Raw genomic sequence first — 21,951 nt, forward strand, 5'->3', positions numbered from 1 at the left:
AAATGAAACACTTAAATTTTCCTAATCAACTTCAGTGTTTTTTTTTATGATCAAAGGTCTCCACATAGAGGATAGGTTTTTTACAAGGCGATTGCTGATTTATAAATAACATGACACTTAGTGTTCAGATCGACAACTTTGTAAACACATTAGCCTTAATATTCTTAATGCAGGATAGGTAGAGAAACCTAAGAGGAAATCTGGAAATTGACAGCTGCTGGTTAGCTATGAAACTAATGAGATACAAACAGGTTAGCTGAGGATATACTATAATGGTTGGCAGCAAATTGAGATCATGGTCAAGTGGAAAAACTACAACTGTATAAAATACCTTTTTAAAGATAATTGCCATTAATTGTGTTCTTCACTAAAATATGGACTTTGCCAATTCCTTGGGATTACTCATCTGGATGGATGCTTTGGCTGTGTACATGTATTTTCACGTTTCTAAAATGTACATTTTATCCATTTTTGCCTATCTACCTTTTGAAATAAAAGTAACTGCGAGCATCAAGTGATACTTAAATACTAAAGTTTAACATGATTCTTGTCATAGAGGAAATACCATTTTATCTATAAAGCTGCTGGTTAGCTGTAAAACTAATGAAATAGAAAAGGGTGAACTGACGATATAATAGATTGGTGGAAAATTGAGATTAAGTGTGAAGAAAATAGAAAAGAAGCAAACTGATGAAAAATATCTGGAAAAAGGGATATTACTAGAATAGTGTTAATAGTCAATTTTGTATCACCAGTTAACTGAATATGAACTGAATATTTTTATGAATAACATTTATTTCTAGATATGTTTTCTTATGCAATTTCTGGAAATGATTTTATTTTGGATAGAACACCAGGACAAAGAATTATATCCCCCTGATATAACACATATGCACTATATTGCCAAAACTATTCACTCACCCATCTTGATAATCAGAATCAGGTGTTCCAATTACTTCCATGGCCACAGGTGTATAAAATCAAGTACCTAGGCATGCAGACTGTTTTTACAAACATTTGTGAAAGAATGGGTTGCTCTCAGGAGCTTAGTGAATTCCAGCATGGAACGGTGATAGGATGCCACCTGTGCAACAAAATCCAGTCGTGAAATTTCCTCCCTCCTAAATATTCCACAGTCAACTGTCAGCTGTATTATAAGAACGTGGAAGTGTTTGGGAACGACAGCAACTCAGCCACAAAGTGGTAGGCCACATAAACTCGTCCAACATCAGTGTGAGACCTCACAAATGCGCTTCTGGAAGAATGGTCAAAAATTCCCATAAACACACTCCTAAACCTTGTGGACACCCTTCCCAGAAGAGTTGAAGCTGTTATAACTGCAAAGGGTGGACCAACGTCATATTGAACCCTATGGATTAGGAATGGGATGTCACGTACAGTAAGTTCATATGTGAGTAAAGACAGGTGAACTAATACTTTTGGCAATATAGTGTATATGGAGAGATTAGGTTGTTGCCAGTGACAATGAAAGAGCTTAAGGTCCTGAGATAAACCTTTTCAGCACCATTGTTTGAATGCAATATTTGTGAAGTTACTAATAGTTCCAGATATGAGTGTCAGTTATTGGATTTTTTTTCTTGAAAATCCACCTTTGGAAAGTAATCTGTTCATTTTCAATTTTAACACTCTATATCTCAACGTTCTCTTTATAATTCTGATTAGAAAAATACAGAGCCCAATCACCATTCATCAATCTCTATTTTGATTCAGCAAGCAATGGTTGCTTATGCTACAATCAGTACATTTTCAGCTTTGGTAATTAAAGAAAATATGAGCTGCTTCTCTCTTTCTCCACATATTAAATACATTTTATCTTGGAAAATTAAATAGCATTCTAGGATAATGAATTATTACATCACTTAACATCTGTTTAATGGATGAGGACAATTGATTTTTAGTAGTCTTATGATAATGGTAAGCAGAATAATGTGGTGTACAGTGAAATAATATTGGGACAAAAGATGTTCAATTAGGTCACAATTCTGTCACCCTTTTAATAAGCATTATTTTAAATCTACTGAAATCAGTTTAATCAATTTTGTAAAACAAGAGAAAATCTTGCAATACAGGTTTTACATTTTAGGGTTTTGTTTTTTAAAATAATGTATTGGTGTGGAGATGAATGGAAGCTTCTTTAAAAAGTATAATTTTCTTTGCTTTGAACGTGTTCATTTTTCAGAAATTCCTGGATTGAAACAATGGCAATGTTATAAGTACATAGTTTTGGGTTAAGTTGAGCTTGACAGAATCTGGCTATATTTTAGCAAAATAGCAATCAAGCAATAATAAACTATAATAATAAACTTAAACAGTTTATTATTATAGTTTATTATTGCAGTAACAGAGTAGAACAATTTAATTTAACAATAAAATAGGTATATACAAATCAAAACGTAATATAGCTGATAATATATCAAAATAACTATTAATAACTCTTATTCATATAAAACCTTTTCCCACTTGAAAAATTTGTTTACGTTCCATCACAGACAGTATACAGAATATGGCTACATGACCTGAAATCACCTCCTGATCAACTGATAGGATATGTTTAGTCCTGCCAGAATATCATGTTGCAACGGGAAATGTATCCCAAATACCTCTATAAAAGAGTCAGTGCAATGGTACAGTACATCATTTTCAGTTTTGATCTCATCCTTCCATAGACACAGAAGCAGCATTTTTTAGAATTGCTGCAAAAACTGCCCTCTAGATAATCAGACTGGATGGCAATTCAATTTGCCAATGTAAAAATTATTCTAGTATTCTGGCATGCAATCTTAAAGAAATAAATAGTGGGATTGAGATCAAGAAAGGTGGCGCCTAGCTGAAATTATTCTGGTGGTCAGAATATCTGGCATGTTGTTTAAAGAATGTCCAAACCCCGCTGTAATCAGTACATTAATTGAAAATCCCACACTACCTTAGGGTGCAACTAAGTAATTTCCACCAGAAATAGTGGAGGTTTTTTTAGAGTTGAAAATTAATTTAAGCTAACACATGCTGTTTACATTTGAGTTTTAATTGATATCATTCTAGTCTTAGCTGAAAGTCTGTGTTTGGATGCATCATGGACTCAGAAATAAGAGCCTTAGAAATCATGATTGAACAGCCTCAAATGACCACTCTGTCCTTAAAGACAGAAACTTGAAAATATATCATAAGATAGCTATGATATTCCTTTGGCCTCAAATATTTTTAGTTCACCTGGTATGTAATTACCACCTTTTGTATAGAACAATATTAAGTGGAGAGCTACATTCCTTGCTGTGTCTTTTAATGATAGAATTTGGACCTTTTAAGTGGGAAACATTTCTGAGATATTTGAAGATCTTAACCTGTTTAATAAAATTCCTATTTATTTGCCATTTAAGTTATTATATAGGGGAACTCTTTGAAAAGGTTTTTGTGTGTGTAATTGATAGGTAATAGCCAAGTCAGTGTGATTAATGATTACCATTGATTAATGCTCTCCTGAGTCCTTTATGTGAAATTGAGGTGATCGCTGTATCATCTGCACATAAAAATAAAGCAACAGGTCTATCAATCAAGCTTAGCAGGGATGCTTCAGTTTTGTCACTTTTGCCACCACATCTAAAATTAAATAGCAAAGGGGCTAAATTACACCACAGCAGAATGCTGACCTTGGTTGTTCACCCAAATTTGGATGTAGGTATCACCATGCAACATTTTAATAAGTGTCAGCAGCCACCTATTAATGGAGTTATAATTGACATACAACCTAGAAGCTAATCACTATAATCTAGCCTTGGCCATTTCATCATATTTCTTCATTGTTTTTTGCTTTTCAGATCCACACCTGGTTTCACTGGAAGCAGCTGACAGACCAAATTATTTTCTTTATTTAGCTTCTAATAATACCCTTGTTCTTTCCAAGTGGGAGAGAAATGAACGTTTTCAGAACAGGTCAACATTTGCCATCCACAAAAACACATGGCTCTCAGGATATAGTTCTTTTGAATCATTTGCCATACCAGGAGTGTTCATCCACATTTCAGCTTCCTCTGTGACTGTCGTTAAATACCATCACTCTGAGGCATTCAGACTCTCTACACTTTTTAAACTTGTAGGTAAGTAGTTGAATATGAACACACTGATTGTATTTTCATATGGTTTTTGCTATACTTTAAGTGAAGCCTCTCCCCTGTATTAAGAAAGTGAAAGCTATAAAAACTTTCATGGAGGGTAAGCCAGTATCATTTATATACTGAAGTGCTTATTCATGAGATGAACCATTGCAGGATTGGTAACTGATGGCTATCCAGAGGTTACTGAAGTTTTAAAAACTGTAGTCAACTTGATCAGTAGTAATAAATGCTGACAGTTGTATTCAGCATCAATGGAGGGTCAAAAAGTCTTTTGTCTTAGAATCACAGGTTCACTTAGTCCTACATAATCTACATTGTATATGCAAGAAATATCTTTGTGGCTAAACATTTTCAGAATTTTTTTTCATCAACACTTACTGATTTCAACCTGGAATCCGGGGGTGGGTGAGTTATACACTATACTCAGTTGAGATATAAATAAATAGCATGACAGTTAACAGAACAATACAGTAAGTTTCACTTAATGTGAATTTTTGTACAGGGCAAAAATAAGCAGAATTATAAGTAAGGAATGAAAATGAATATACTGTACATGTCCCAGGATAATATTGCAGGATCCAATCTGGGTCAGTTACTGGGACCAGAGGTTTAGTCTTCTGAGCTTTCGGACACATGCTGGAGCTCATCCTTAGGGAACTTCTCTCTAGCAGAGTGTGTGCTTTGGGCTATTCTGTGTGTGGTGTTGTTGATTGGGGTGTTGCTGGCTAGTAAGTCATTGGCTGTTGTTTTCTTGTGCTTCTGAGCCCTCTGCTCTGAAGTGCTTGATAATCTGATGGTATATCAGTACTCCTGTTGACCGATGAGGGGCCTATTTCCCAGGCTTCAATCACTTCCCTGGCTGTTTTTGTCTTGGTCATCCAATTGTGCATGAATTCATATTCACAATGCATTGCAGTGTGAGGCCATCAATGAGTTCGTTTGACTGCTTGCTTATGTTCTTGCAATCTGGTGGTTAGCATCCATCCCATCGACCCTATGGAGTCACAAGGGCAATCCATGTAGAGGATCGGGTGGATTACATTGGAAGTATCTCCTACCTCCAGGTGATCTTTGTAATGCATAATTTGTCCGTGTATGGTAGCCTATGGGTGGAATGCAATGCCCACTTGCAGATCTCGGAAGCTGTGTTCTACTGCTTCCGAAACGATGCAAGGTAAAGTGTGTCATGTAGTTGGTCTTCTACCTTGTTTCTTCCTTTCTCTCCCCATCGTGTTGCACAGACAACTTGTAACAAATGGTTGTGGGAACCCATTCAACCTATAGGGAGAGGTTTTTGTGCCTGTTTTGGTTTTGGGCACAGGAAATATTTAGGTCACTGAATGGTGGAATGTACTTTGGAGTCAGGAGGGAAGGGCTCTTTCTCAAAAGGCAAAAACAGTAGAGCTTAGAATATTTGGTAAGCAGAAAAAAAGTGAAGGGGAATATTTCTCTCTAGCGAGTCATAGAGTATATCTAATAGTTACGCAAATAGTTATTTTAGTATGGCAAGATTCTGTTATAGGCAAACAGTAAAGAACTACTCAGAGTAACTCCATATGTTGCTCATGATTCTTTGGGCCTGATGTTGCACTTCATGCAAGATGATATGGCTCTTAACATGCAAGCCCTCTACTGATCAAATGTTAACTTTCTAAAAAAAATATTTTTAGGATAAATGTGTTAGCTACATATGTATTTAATGTAAATGCAGATGAAGAGAAGAAACTTTCTGTTTTTCAAAAAACGGTATCATTCCTGTTCCCCAGCATCCTCCTTCAGTTATTTTTTTGAATATATTAAAAACTCTCCCGAGAGATCTGGAGAAGCTGTAGGAGAGGCAAGTAAGAGGAAACAAAAGGGAAGAGAAATCTTGCTGATAAGTTAAATTTACAATGTCTCTCAACCTTGATAACTTGGAGATAAATGGATTTTAACTCCCAGAATTTTCTATCTTTTAAAATTGCCAATGTTGAGAAACACTGAGAATTGAAGTAGTACTAAATTTGCTGACAGAAAAGCAATCTCAGTCATTACGGTTTTTCAGTTCCCAAACCACTTTAGAAACTTGGCTGAATTAATTCAAGGTAATTTGCAAACTTTCAACACCTCCAAGCATTGAAGTATTCCATTCTCATTCTGAGTGCTTCCCCATCTGCAGAAAGGAAATTAGAAACAGATTGGTAATCATTCAGATAAGAGGAGGCAATGAACACTTTTAAAAATGTTTAAGACAAGTTATCTACCCTTTAGCTGAACATACTTTGAAAGAACACATATACATATTAAAAGCTACAGTTTTAAGAATTTCAGAGTGATTTCTACCAGAATTCACAAAGTGATTTCTATAAAAATTCAACAAAGTGATTTCTATAAAAATTCAACAAAAGCTATATACCAACAATATTTCTAAAGCTATCGAAGTTATATCTCCCCAAATTCCTAGAAAACATGGTCTTAATACTTTCTTCAAAAGCTTCAAATATGTGCTTTTTAATCAAACATAAAAACATCTACTTCTGCTTCATTGACCAAAGCCTTCGATTGTGTGGATCACAACAAATTGTAGCAAGTTCTTAAAGAGATGGGAGTACCAAACCATCTTATTTGTCTCTTGAGAAACCTATATGCGGTTCAAAAAGCAACAATAGGAACTGGACACGGAACCACTGATTGGTTCAAAATTGGGAAAGGAGTCTTGCAAGGCTGTATACTGTCGCGCTGCCTACTTAACTTACATCCAGAGCACATCGTGAGAAAGGTGGGGCTAGATGAATCCAAAATTGGAATTAAGATTGCTGGGAGAAATATCAACGTGAGATATGCAGATGATACCACTCTAATGGCAGAAAGTGAAGAGGAACTAAAGAGCCTCTTGATGCGGGTCAAGAAGGAGAGTGCAAAAGTTGCCTTGAAACTCAACATTAAGAAAACTAAGATCATGGCATCCAACCCTCTCAATTTCTGGCAAATAGATGGGGAAGAAATGGAGGTAGTGACTGATTGCAGCTAAGAAATAAAAGACGTTTGTTCCTGGGGAGGAAAACTATGGCAAAACTAGACAGCAGACTAAAAAGCAGAGATATCACCCTGCCAACAAAAGTGTGTATAGTCAAGGCTATGGGTTTTCCAGTTGCAATGTATGGCTGTGAAAGTTGGACTATAAGAACCAAAGTGCCAAAGAACTGAGGCCTTTGAACTATGGTGCTGGACAAGTCTCCTGCAAGTCCCTTGGACTGCAAGACGATCAAACCTGTCAGTCTTAGTGGAGATCAACACTGACTGCTTTTTAGAAGGCCAGATCCTGAAGATGAAAAATACTTTGTCCACCTAATGAGAAGGAAGGACTCACTGGAGAAGAGCCTAATGCTGGGTAAGACTGAAGGCAAAAGAAGAAGGGGACGACAGAGAATGAGGTGGCTGGATGGAGTCACTGAAGCAGTAGGCGTGAGCTTAAATGGACTCCAGAGGATGGTAGGTGACTGGAAGGCCTGGAGGAACATTGTCCACGAGGTTGCAATGGGTCAGTCATGACTAACAACTAACAACAACAACCAAACATAAAAATGAAGCAAAAAATTAGGTTTTATTTAGGTGAGTTATATAGTCACAGATGAGGGACTTTCCTAATAGAATGGATGAACTATATGCTTTCCTTAAAAACTACTGAATTAAAGGGGTTAGCGGTAGCACTACTAAGACCCTTATTTTTGAGACATTTTCTCTTAGGACCCCCTGGCAAACCATTTCTGAAAAACCTTGCCAAGAAAATTTCAGGGACTTGTCCCTGAGGTCTGAGAATGCGACATAATTGAGTAGGAGAAGGAAAATTATAAAGATAAGATTTTTTATTAATTTGGGACATTATATGGACCAAGCACAAATGCCATGCTTCTTTTATCTTTAAGAGGGAAAGGAGAAATTGCAATCTCTAATGGTCTCCTTCTCTAGAGTTTGTATGTAGAAAATGTGTCTCTTTTTTAAAGGGAGAAACCTTTGCTTTCCAGTCTTGCCAAATAACCCTATCCATGCCAGTAGAAAACTAAAGCAGTTTACCTCAGCAAGTAAGGCCATATCAAATAATCACGAGGTATTTCATTAATCTCCACATCTATAGATTTGGGTTTCAGAGTTTTATAAGCAAAGAAACCTTGAGCTTGAATCTTTCTCCAGTGTTCTTTTGGAAACACTAGGCTAACTGATGCAGGCTAATTACATGATCTAAAAATATAGCTGCATTTGTTAATGGAAATGTTACACCAGTTCTAGAGTGCAGAGGGAAAGGCAGATTAAATTTCCTGCTGACTATCATACATTTCATATTAGATCAGAACCTTTGCAAGTGAGAACTGCTGTTCCGGAACATAAATATTGGGAATAGGATAATGGATTGTTCAAACTTCCTTCTAAAAAAAAAAAAAGTTCTCTACAAATTTGTTCATGTTTTCTGAAACTTATAAAAAAAACCTATCAAAGAACCTTTGATAGAGATTAATATTTTCTGAAACTCATGGGAAGATTCAATTTTCATAACAAAATAAAATAAATCAATAAGAATAACCATAATGAATGTGCATATTTTCATTCATATATGTGTGCCATGATGTATCTTCTACATGTAGTTCGCATAAAGGCGTGATATATTTATCAGAATATTTTCAGTATAACTGATAGCAGTAATAAGATAAAGGATTTGTGTAATCATTTAAATTACTATCTCCTGTTTGTAACATACCATATATAAATGAATTTGTTAGTATAGATTATATTTCTCTCCCCATCTATTTATTTTGCATATAATAATAAAAAATAAAAAACTCACTGAGGTAAGCTTCTGTATCAGGTTTCCTCTAATGCTCTGAATGATAATTTATCATCTTCATCTGTTGTATTAAGAATATTCTATTGAAATTGTTCAGACTATTTATTGCAACTTGATAACAATTGTAAATGAAAAAAACATATCTATGAAACATAATCTGTTTAGAAAGATTAAAGAATGTGAAAATATAAAGGTACTCCTATAATTGTGTCAAATGAGACAGCATTATTGATTTTTTTTCCAAGAAGAAAAACTGAAGCAGAGAAGTATATATAAAGGTTGAAACAAAGTAGAAAATGTTTAATAGTTAATAATTAAAATTAACTATTATACTCTTTTAATTGTTAAAAATGTTAAATAGGTGGGAGATCTATTATTTTGAAATGCTTTTACCAGTATTTCTCAATTGTCTTGGATGTTTTTTTTATTGCAAAGTGAAAAACAAGTGTTAACTTTATACAACATTTTTTTTTTACCAAAACCAGGAATTAGAGCATTTCTGTCTCTAATCTCTTAGTTCTTATGGATTGTTTGGTACCTTTGGTAAAATATTTCATTTCATGACTAAGCAGATTTATCAAACATATATAAACCATATTATTATTTTACTACCTTTGAATTTTAATGTTAATTAAATTTTAATTTTAATCTCTTATGTTGATAGCCTATAGCTGAATTGTGACCATATTCTTCAAACATCTGTGGAGGTAATAAAGAGTAATAATAGTAATAGTAAATATTGTGTGCATTTTTCTGCATTCATCCCAGAATAAATATAGGAGACAGGAAATGGATGCAGATAAAATGATATTTGTTCAAACACATCAGATGGCAGCACCCAACAGAATTTGACTGAAAAAGCTAAGTAGGATGAGTCAGACTTGATTAGCATCTAGATAAGAGGTTTTTTTATGTATAATATACATTGAAAATGGCATTTCATTTCATTGTACAAGATGCAATTATAATAAAGTAAACTAACTATCTAACTAACTAACTGGAGAAGACCCTTATTTTGCATTTATTTTTTTTGTAAAAGTTTTTTATTTTTAACCAAAGACAAACAAAACAAAAAATATAAAACCTTCATCAATTACATATAGCGTGTCGTTTGATTACAGGCTTTTATGCATTCTTTCCATAATCACCATTTTCAGTTGTATATAAAACCACAAATTATCCATTCAAATATGCATAGATACATTATTATCATCATACGTCATTTGTTCAGTTACAATTGTTATTCCTTCCTTTAAAAAAAAATATTCTAGGTATTGGGTTCATATCATTACATCGTTCTTAGTCTATTTAAAAATAATATGTCTTTATAATATCACCTATATCATTCTATTATTCTTACAGTATAAAAAATTCTCCATTTTTCATTTCCATGTTTTTTTTCCTAACCACTGATAGAACAAATCCCATACCTTATAAAATTGTTCATCTTCCTGTTCTCTAATTTCAAATGTCAATTTACTCATTTCAACATATTCCATTATTTTTCGAATAACTTCCACCTGCGTTGGTATTTTCTCATTTTTCCAATTTTTTGCAAATACAATTCTAGCTGCCATTAAGACATTTACAATCAAATATTTCAAGTCTTTGTTGTATATTTCTGGTATAATTCCCAATAAAAAAGTCTCTGGTTTAAAGTCTATGTGTTTTGTATCATTTTCTCCAACCACGTGTGAATTTTAGTCCAATATCTTTTAGCTTCTGTGCAAGTCCACCATTTATGGTAATATGAGCCGGGTGTCTGATGACATTTCCAACACTTTTCAGATTTGTTCTTGAACATTCTTGCTATTCTCGTTGGGGGTAAATGCCACCTGTAAAACATCTTATACAAGTTTTCCTTATATGCTGTTGACATTGTCATTTTGTAATTGTGATACCACAATTTCTGCCATTTCTCTAATTGAATCCCATGTCCAAAATTTCCCCCCCAAGCTATCATAGGTTCTTTAACTTGCTCTTCCTCTAGATTAACCTCTAGCAAATGTCTATATAGTTTTTAAATTACTTTTTCATCAGTACCAGTCAAAATTTTATCTAGCTCAGTCATTTTATCATAGAAACCTTCCGTTTTATGATCTTTATCATATCTATATTCTATTTGCACATATGAAAACCAATTCATCTTTATCCTTTCCTGTTCCAAGTCTTGCATAGATTTAAGTTCACCCTCTGAATTCAGTATTTCGCCATATCTGTTTGTTCCTTTTGTATATTATTGGACGTGAAAAAGCTTCAATAGTCGATAGCCAGACTGGAATTTTTAAATAGTATTGCTTTTTGATCTTTTCCCAATTTAATAACAAAGTCTCCCATATATAGTGTCTTCTGAAGTACCCCTGCGTTTTAGTTCCCTTATACCATAAAAAAGCATGCCATCCCAACAATAAGTTGTGTCCTTCTACTGTCAGTAGTCTAGAATTTCTTAATGTTATCCACTCCTTAATCCACATTAAGCTTGTTGCCTGATGATATAATTCCCAGTTAGGCAGACCAAATCCTCCTCTTATTCTAGTGTCTTGTAGCAATTTTAATTTTGTTCTTGCTTTTTTCCCCTGCCAAATGTATTTCAGCACCATTTTATTTAAGTCGTCAAAATAGTCTTTCCCTAATCTAATTGGAATTGTCTGGAACAGGTATAAGATTCTGGGCAAAATATTCATTTTGATTGTAGATATCCTCCCAATCATTGATAATTGCCTTATTTTGCATTTATTGAACTTCTGACTTAGAGTCTATAGTCCAATTTTGTTGCTTTATTAATTTTGTTGTAATGTAGATATAGCACATCCAAAGAAATTAATGCTTCATGTTTGTGTTATTAAAGTGTGGGAATTACAGGTAGTGATCAAAGAGGCATTAGATTGATTAATGGACTATCATACTGTCAATAGTGGCTAGTTATTATCATTATATACTGTCTGAAATATACATAGTTATGACCAAATAATGTTTCCCAAGGGGCATGAGCAGAAAAATGCTATTGCATTCCTGTATGTAAATACCTTCTCACAGAAAGCTGGTTAGCTATATATAGTGTGTATGCAGTATGGTTAGGTCAGATTCATTCTTAACTCTTTTCATCTTCTTGATTTACGCATGTTGAGAAATAGGATTCTTTCACAGGTACTTGAAATTCAGTTGGGATTGCTATAAACTATAAATAGATATTGTTGCTGCATTTGTAATATGAAAACATTCCTTCCAACTGAGGCAAACATAAAGAAACTCCATATTGGATCACCAGAGATGTAACTCCTGAGTAAAATGCAATAGGAGGACATACATGGAAGTTTAGGGTTAGTTGAATCTGTAATGTAAAAAACTGTGTGAATTGCCACTTACATTTCCTTCCACATTGCGGGTCTACAAATAGGTTCCTGGCATATATTTCCAACATTTGCTTTTTCTCAAATCTGAATGATTCTGAATTGCCTAATATCTATGAACTGAGGTGAATGATATGAAATGGACAGAGTGAGAGAAAAGATTATAATGTTGAGAATGACAAATACTATATAGCATTATACATATAAATGTAGGCAAATATAGATAAATCATTAAACTACCTAAGGGCAAATACTACAGAGATAAGTAAAGAGTTTGACTTTAAACTTTTCATTTAATTAATTTGCAAAAATACAGAATTCATTGTTTTTTAAAAGCAGTAAAGTAGCAAAAACTTTTATTTTTATTTTAAAATTAGGAACTATGACAAAACTGAATCACAAGTCTTGCTTTAAAAAAACAGAGTAAAACCTCTCCACTGTATTTCTTTTTTTCCCCAAGCAATAGTAATTTAATTTTGAATAAAATAGAATTTTTAGTAGCTTGAAAATTAAAACAAAAAGCAAAACAACAACAACCCAATCAATCTGACTTTTTTGGAAATAAAAGAAGAAAGTGGAAGAAAATTTGAGGGTATTTGTTTCTGTTTATCTTCACTGAAACGCTGGAGAAAAGCTTTATAGTTAGTGCTATACTTTTGAAATATATTTTATCTCATTCGATTTGGTCACTAGAATTATATTTTCAGATATAAATATAGTTCTTTTTAATCCTGTTGGATTAAGTTCTTAAAGAGCACTGCATTAATTTTATGAATTGAAGAGAAAGTGGATTGTGGATTGCAGTTTGCATGCGGCTATTTAGTGGCTACCTCCATTGCCAGTAAAATTTAGCTATGCAGGTTGCTAAAATGCAGGTTGCTGAAAGGGGGTTCCGTATTTATGAGCTAGAATATATGAGTGCATGCACATGCATAAACATGACATTCATACAAATGAATTTTTATTTGTAGATAGCAAATTTAAATTTGTATCCCGCTCAACCTGTGAATGGCGCTATGATGCTTGTTCAAGTCCTTGTTTCAAGACATGCAGAGATCCTTTGGCAAAACATTGTCAGACGGTTCCAAAGTAAGTACACTCATCATTTAAATAATAGCACTGTCTGTAAAAAAGAAACGAATGAAAAATGTAGCAGTTCCTACATACTTGAGGACTTTGTTATTGTTAAGGGTGTATAGCTCTTAAAACATGGAAAACAACTGATCTGTAATGCACTAGGCTAGGAACAACATAGCACCTGTCCACTATTGCTACTGCTTAAACCAGAAGATGTTGTGGCTGAGTCTACGGTAGAGAATAAAAAAGAAAGATATTATTAGTCTACATTTGAAAAACAAAATTGAGATTAAGATAAGCACAATGTACTGGTAATTTGAAGAACATCACAGCTTGCATAAAGCAATGGCGTAAAGTTGCTGTAATATAAGCCAAAAGATTAATGTCCCTGTATTAATACTTTACCCTACTTTAGGGATATTTCATAGATAATATCCTCCTCCGACTTTAGTATGATCTTAGGCCAGAATACAGGTTGACTTACAACCACAATTAAGCTCCAAATTTTTGTTGCTAAGTGAAATATTTGTTAAAGAAATTTTGTCCCATTTGATAATTTTTCATGCCACGGTTGTTAAGTGAATCACTGCAGTTGTTAAGTTAGCAACATGGTTGTTAAGTGAATCTGACTTCCCCGTTGACTTTGTTTGCAAGAAGGTCACAAAAGGGGATCACATGATTCTGGAACACTGCAACCATCATAAATGTGAGTCGTTGCCAAGCATCCGAATTTTGATCATGTGACCTTAGGGATGCTGCAGTGGTTGTAAGTGTGGGAAACGGCCATAAGTCACTTTTTTCAGTGCCATTGTAATTTTGAACAGTCACTAAATGAACTGTTGTAAATTGAGGACTACCTATACAATCAAAAGAAAGACAAACCTCTGTGGAATAGGAGCCTTGCAGAAATTGTCATTTAAGTGTAACAAGGACAGAGCACTGAAATGAGCTTTAGAGAATTTGGCATGGAGATGTGTACACAGGGGAACCTGCTGGAATAGATTTTTGGCATTTTTGAAGAGTCAATAAATCATTCTTTAGCTTTTTTCTGAATTCATGCTCTAGTGCAGTGTTTCCTAACCTTGGCAACTTGAAGATGTCTGGACTTCAACTCCCTGAATTCCCCAGCCAGCATTTGCTGGCTGGGGAATTCTGGGAGTTGAAGTCTAGACATCTTCAAGTTGCCAAGGTTGGGAAACACTGCTCTAGTGCAACGATCCCCAACTGTTCCCGCTTTGTGGATTGGCAGGGGAGAGAAGGAATGGTTCCGCAAGCCTGGCGGGTGAACGAGCACAGTTCCATTTTCATGAGTTGTTGGCAGGGGTAGCATCCTACCGGTTTAACAACTGGTTCATTCATGCACATGCCTGATGCGCGCTGCACGTGCATGCACAGTTTACAGAAAACTCACCTTTGGCATTATCGCTAGTGAGGAAAATGGCTGAGGCATGGCAATCCACTCTGTCGCGCCAATCAGCTGGGCTTCAGAAAAGAAATAGAGGTGAATATAGTGCATGGGCGGCGGTGGGGGGGGAGGCACACTTCAGAGTCAGAGCGAACTGGTTCACTCCCAGCTGATAATCGGAGCTACCAGTTCGCCTGAACCAATCCAAACCGGTTGAACCCCACTCTTGGTTGTGGGCACATGCATCTGGAGCTTGCACAAATGGAGCTGCAGGTGCACTCACCCACTGCTTATGCAGGTGGAGCTGCGAACGCATATTCACCCACCCCTTCCATTGCTCAGTTCCAAATGTAGTAGTGGGCTAGAGCTCAGGAGTTGGGGATCTCTGCTCTACCTCTATATGAATAATTTACTGATGATGGCCTTCCACCATGTGGATTTAAAATGACCCACTAAAAATTCCCTTCAGTTGTGGGTAACCTGCCATCTAATCTAGGCGCACAGGTAGACGGTTGAAATAAAGAGCTGAATGGATTTTTTTCAAGGGGAACAAACAGTAGTGTAATTAAAACAAGTTTTTATTATGCCCTACAGAGTATGTGTACCCTGAATTTTGTATACAATGTTTAGGAGCTGCTGGATTAAATTTCCATTCATGCTTTTTGACAAAACTTTATTGTTGATGTGGTACTTTTGAGAGCCACAGAGGGAGTACAATTAAAATGTGCAATTGTCATAAAAGTTTGGAAAACAAGACCCGGATATTTAAAACATTCAACTTGTTCTATGTCAGAATTGTACCTAGAAAGACAACAACTTGGCTTTTCATGCAGATGTATTTTTTTAGTTTGCCCACTTTATTTCCGTGGCCTAGAACCATGAAGGCGAACCTATGGCACGCATGCCTGAAGTGGCACATGGAGCCATATTGGCTGGCACATGCGGCATCACCCATTCCTCTTCTGAGTTTCTGGCATGCATGTGTGCACGACAATTAATAGTTTTTTGCGCATGCGGCAGTCCAGGAAACTGAAAGAGCTGGTCTTCTGGTTTCCATTGTGCACCTGCGCATCGGCCAGCTGATCATCACGTGCGCATGCATGCCAATAACTGGAAAACAGGCGGCCAGGCTGTGCATGCCAACTTGGCAGCTTCTCTTCCGGGGCACGCACGCAAGCTCCCTTTTTGGCACTCAGTGCTAAAAAGATTTGCCATCATTGTCCTAGAATGAGTTCACCAAGTATTTATATTATATTGAGAAAAATAAAATGTAACTTCTGTCTGTGACTTGTACTTTTCCATGCAAAGCAAATGTGCAACTGAGTTCTAATGGGATGCTACTATTGCTATAAACAAACAAGGAACATAATTTTATGTAAGCATGTAAGGGCTTCCTGCCAATTCTAAATGGAAATATTCATCATTCAGCAAGTGTGTGTGTGTGTGTGTGTGTGTGTATTCCAAATGTCACATCATTTACGAATTAGTTCAGCATAGTAGAAAAGTAATTTAGCTTGATTATAATACTAGTTGCAAGAGGGAAAAAGAAGCAGTTGTCTAAGTTTCTGTTTTCTTCAGTTATTTTGAAATTAAGGCTGTAATTCACAATTAAAGTTAACTTCTATGATGAATAAACCTCATTAAGAATACACGTACCCATATACTGGTATTTGGTTGATCATTCTCTAGGAATATTACTGAGTACTTGTTTCAATGATACATTTTGCTGTATGAAAACTTATTTATTATTAATCTTATTTTAGAGTGGAAGGATGTGTTCCTATGTGTCCTTTGAATTTGGTGCTGGATGAACTCACTCAAAGATGTGTTTATTTTGAAGACTGTACGTATAATGTAATATTGATTCAAAATTATATAAATCTATTATTTCAGGTTTCAATTTAGGAAAGTAACCCAACTTAGTTATAAAGTTACATCTTCCCAATATCTTGTGCAAAGATTCAACATCTTGACTGAATGAATGAAGTTTCCTCATTTTACTGTTTGATTGTTGCAGTTTCCCCTACTATACTAACTGAAATGAATAGTTCTATGAATTCCATTGCAGCATCTGGAAAAAAATATATATGCATGGTGTTTTCTTAAAAGAATATGTTCTCTGTTATTTTAAGAAAGTAATATCTTCAAGTCACCATCATATCCAAGGACCCTATTCTGTGAGAAGGCTGATTCCCTGAAGCTTCTTCCTACATATATAATTTTAAAATAGATATATACTTTATGGAATAGCTACATTTGGATTTACAATCGCTAAGGAAAACGTTTATGGCAATTAGACACTGCAAAAAGATATGACATTATAAATGTGTTCAGTAAAGGATTAATTAAATTATATTTATGAAGTCAAAATATGTTTTGAAATGTTAAAATTTAATATTTTAAAATTTTCTCTCAGAATAGACATGTTAGAAATTAATAACAGTTTATTAAAGCTGTGCTATACCACACTTTTAATTCTGCCGGATTTAATTCTGTGTAGTATTGAATTAAACGTGTCTCATGTCCTAGTCATCTGTTTTTTGTGTTATTTTAGGCATTGAATCAACAACTGAAGTTCAAATCCTACCATCCACTTTAAAGACGCACACAGCTTTTGGGGCTCTTCAATCTTCTGCTGCAGTTCTGAGTAAAGAAATAGCTTTTTCTGTGACCCCAGCATCCAAACTTAGAGAAACAACGCCTTCATCCAAACAGCAATTCAGCTCAACCATCGAAAAAGCTAAACTTTCAACATTTTCTTTGCCCAATATTACTTTAGCTACATCAGCTCTTTCAGTTCAATTAGCTTTTAATACAAGTGCATTGCCAGGATTTTCACAACTTGTAACTGATTTTAGTCCCACACCTGTAGTTCCTTCATCAACAACTGATGTAGTTACTTCAGATACTTTGCAGACAAGCAGTATGACAAGCTTTTCAATCCCCTCAGCATCTACAATCACTGAAGCAGAAAGTAAATTAGCAGCTACTTCAACTTCAATTGTGACTCCATCAAGTATTACAGAAGATAAATCATTAGACATATCTAGATTAGTTTCACAAATAAAAGTGATAGGTGCTCAGAGTTTCCCTACAGAGGACATAGAACGAAAACTTCAAAACATTACAGAAAGTCAAACATCATCTATAGAAACATCAAAAACAGACCATACTAGTCAGTTTTTTACCAAAGCAACATTGCCATCTTTGGAAATACCTTCCCATTTGCCAACATCTAGACAAACAACTCAAACCAAAACTAAGCCAAGAGTAACTGAACCAACTCTAATAATTACCAATGGTACCAAAACTTCATTTGCTCCTTTATTTACTATTTTAAAAACCACAAAACCAGTTTTGGAACCAGGTTCTTCAGAAACATCAAAGACAACTGTTACTTTAATCAAAGAACAACTTAAAAGTACTATTATTCCAATAACTCCAGTGCCAACAGAGTTTCCCCACACATTCTTGACACATCCAAGTGTTTTAGTTTCTACTATTAAAAAGGAAATACCACAAACAACATCAAATATTACATATCTAACAAGTTCATATTTTTCTTTGTACACACCTATAATATCAAAACCTCAAGTTTTTACTTCTAAACTTCCTGGAAAAACAGATAAATTTTCTCCTACTACAATAGTGTCCAAAAAATATTTACAAACAGAGCAGTCACTGTTTATACAGCCAAACATGACAAAGCCTGCAACAGCTTCATCTTATAAAGTTACACCTTTGTCTACAATAGTAACCTCTAAAACCTCAACTTCATCTGAATCATCAATTCCAGTCTCCCAGGAAATATCTACAGAACACAAAATACCTTTGCTCCTGAAAACTACAAAAGCAAGTATTCCAGATTTTGTTGGTGTTACAAAATTGAAAACAGAATCTGCATTTAAAGAAGAAGCAGTAGCCACTGTTGTCCCAGCTCCATTGGTTACTAAAAAGATAGAATCAGTTGGAACAACCAGATATCCATTTATTCAGCATGCTGTTACTGATACAGACAAAGCAACAGAATATATTAGTAAAAAAGAGTCAGAAAAAACTACCAGTTTATATACAGAAAAACCGTCCACTTCTTACCTTCCAATGTCCCTTTCTACAGTTATAACGTCAAAGATAGACACTGGTCTTGTTCCTTCATCACCTGAAATTCAGGTTCCTGTGACTACTGCTATTCATCCAACTACTTCAAAGACCACCTTCAGGATGGTATCACCAAGCACAATAGCTTTAAGGTCAACTCCAGAATTAACAGTAAAAGAATCTCGGGTTACTTTATTTCCATTTACTGAACTTAGCAGCAGGACACCAACTGAAGTGGCATCAATCAAAGAAAAATCAACCTTGTTTTCTTCAGCTACTACTCTTTCTGGGACGACATTTCCTCCCATAATCCCTCTAGTGAACAAAACATCTTCTTTGTTTACTTCAACACAAAAGATAACTGTAGTACCAACTACTGCAAAACCGTCAGTTGAGACAACAAAATCATCTGTAACTTCCAAGATTGCCACTTCCTTTGTCCATACATCTCCAACAGGAAGCATTTCCACCCATGTAAAAGACAAATCTGTTCCTCCATATCTTATAACACAAACAAGAGGGAAGCCTGATTCTTTACTAGCTTCTAAAGTTTATTTAACTACAAAAGGAACTTCTATGGCATATCAGTTTCCAGTTGAAGAGACAAGTATTTATCCTCAAAGTACTTTAAGTACAACAGAGTCAGTCAAAGTAGCAGTGCCGTCTGTCTTCCAAAGTACTTCACGTCCATTTGTTACTCCTTCAGTTGCTTCACTCACTTCTTTATTTTTACCCCAAATCCCACTTGTAACTGATAAAGAAACAATCCAACAAATAATAGAATCCTTTCCTACTGAAAAATCCAAGACCCTTTTCCCCACCACAAAGCAAGCATTAAGTTCTTCTCAGTCATCTACAGAATCCAGCACTTTGTTTCATGTGTCAAAATCAACGTCACCGTCACTATTTATATTGGAAGCACCAGAAACTTCAATTGTGAGTCAAACAGATTCACAAGAAAGAGTGTTAGCAACACCCGTATCAACAGCTTTCACATCCGTGAAGACCCGTGCTACAGAAAAGAAGATAACTTTATCTAAACCAATGCTACTTTCCACTATTTCTTCTAGTTCAGCACCCATAGAACTAAGTGGACTCACAACCAAGAGTGTCACAAAATCATTAGAAAAAACAGCAGGGACAAAAGAACCTATCACATCTTTATTTTCAGTACCTTCTGATATTTCAGAAACAAAGAGCATACCTTCCAAAATACTAGAAGCTGATGGAGAAATATTGGCTACAAAGCTCACTCCATCACCTTCAATGAGCAAACATTCACCAACGTTCTCTGCTCCACTTAGTTCCGCTAATGAAACTGCAATATTCAAATCCCCATTTGTGAAGGAGGCGACAATAGCATCAGCAAGCTCTTTGCCAATATTGCCAATTCATCCAAATGCTACAACAGCTACAGCAGCTCCTACCTATTTATCAACCAAACCAGTATATGATTCTGGCACAGTATATGCTGCAAATTTTACCACTGCTGAAACTATGTCAGGTACTTCAGCATCAGTTTTCATACCACCTGGAGGGGTAGCAACTCAGCCAACGTGTATAGTGAGTAACATAATTAATTTATCTTTATCCCACCATATGAAAGGAGGGAATTTGTGTGTGTGTGTGTGTGTGTGTGTGTGTGTGTGTGTGTGTGTGTGTTTTAACTTAGAGATCATGGATGTATGATATATATTAAGATATAGCTTCTTACATCTATTATTAGCTATAAATGTAGCCATCCAGTGTGGCTGAAAGTCAGAGAGCATCCAAGCTTAATAAATAAATACACAAATAAAAATAATTAATGTGGCTTTCACATATCCTGATCCTGCACTTCGCTGAAAACCACCTATGTCACAGTCATTGAAACATAACTAGTGATACAAACAAGTCTTTTTATATTTTTAGCAACAAGTTTTTTATAATGCATTGTGCTAAATGCCCATGCCTTGATTGTTTATGTGCCTACTAGCAATCTAACATGATCTGGAAGCATTTTCTTGAACCAATCTCTTGATAATTCTGCTCATGAGTTAAATATTATTGATGAAGAAGATTAAGAACATATTTGGGGCTTTTGAACTACTCAATTTAATTGGTTGGGGAAAAGTATTTGTATGTGTGCTATTTTTTAAATTTTAATAACTAGCTTCACTTTGTAACCTTATTTTTATGATTTGCATACTATTAATGTTAAACTAAACATTGAACACTTCCCAAGGCTGCTATTTCAGAATTTAGCCTTAATTAAAACAAAAACATATTCTTGAATACTCAAGAGATCCTGGGCTCCTGAGTTCTACTATGTTGATTTTTTTGAAAATATGTTCTTGTTGCTTTTCTTTTGTTCAGAGTTATAACCAATCTTTTCTAAATATGCTTTAGCCTGTCACAGAAAATGACTGCATAAAACATATTTGCTTAGATGGACAATTAATTCAAGTTAACCAATCACAGTACTGCCCATACAGTGCAATACAACCCAGCTGTGGATTTCTTGGACTTGCTGTTCAGATTAATGGCGACAAATGCTGTCCCAAATGGGACTGTGCATGTGAGTTATTAGTCATATAGTGTTTATTTTAAAACTGCATTAAGTTGATGAAAACTTGAATTTCAGAGTAGGTATGGAAGGATAGATGGTAGAAATTATTCTTGCCTTACATACAAAGCAGTAGCAGTTTATCCAGAAGAATATTGGGGAACTTCACAATATGAAATGGAATAGAAGGCAATGAAGAGGGATTAATATGATATTGAAGAGAATATCTATTATACAGAGATTTTTCACAACAAATATTATGGATTGAGAGTTTCCAGTTCCAGGTCTGAGAATATTTCCATTCAAAGAAAAAAGCTATATTTTTCACTGAATCCTTCTTCCATCTGTAGTATCTTTTGCCCTAAGATTTTGATAAGGATTGTAGAAATGTCTGAAGTAGCATGAAATGTGAAAGGGGGAAATGGAAATAAATGCCAGATAATTACTTCAGAAAAAGCAACCCTGAATTCAACTTACTTTGATCTCAAGTAAAACATGGTATGGAGATAAAATAGTTTTAAGATAGG

General features: G+C 35.1%; 1 protein-coding gene across 1 annotated transcript in view; it reads left to right on the top strand.

The window, feature by feature from the left end:
- The window catches only part of OTOG (otogelin), a gene marked incomplete at both ends in the record, with an annotated part of 109,987 nt that overhangs the window by 64,125 nt on the left and 23,911 nt on the right, over positions 1–21,951 (top strand). Inside the window, 5 exons of the mRNA XM_081946019.1 lie at positions 3,834–4,112; positions 13,271–13,388; positions 16,545–16,624; positions 17,336–20,442; positions 21,268–21,436. Of these exons, the coding sequence (XP_081802145.1) occupies positions 3,834–4,112; positions 13,271–13,388; positions 16,545–16,624; positions 17,336–20,442; positions 21,268–21,436 (3,753 nt within the window). The remainder of the gene's footprint in view (positions 1–3,833; positions 4,113–13,270; positions 13,389–16,544; positions 16,625–17,335; positions 20,443–21,267; positions 21,437–21,951) is intronic.

This window comes from Natrix helvetica, assembly GCF_964273705.1.
Source record: "Natrix helvetica genome assembly, chromosome: 1".
Taxonomy (NCBI): Eukaryota; Metazoa; Chordata; class Lepidosauria; order Squamata; family Natricidae; genus Natrix; species Natrix helvetica.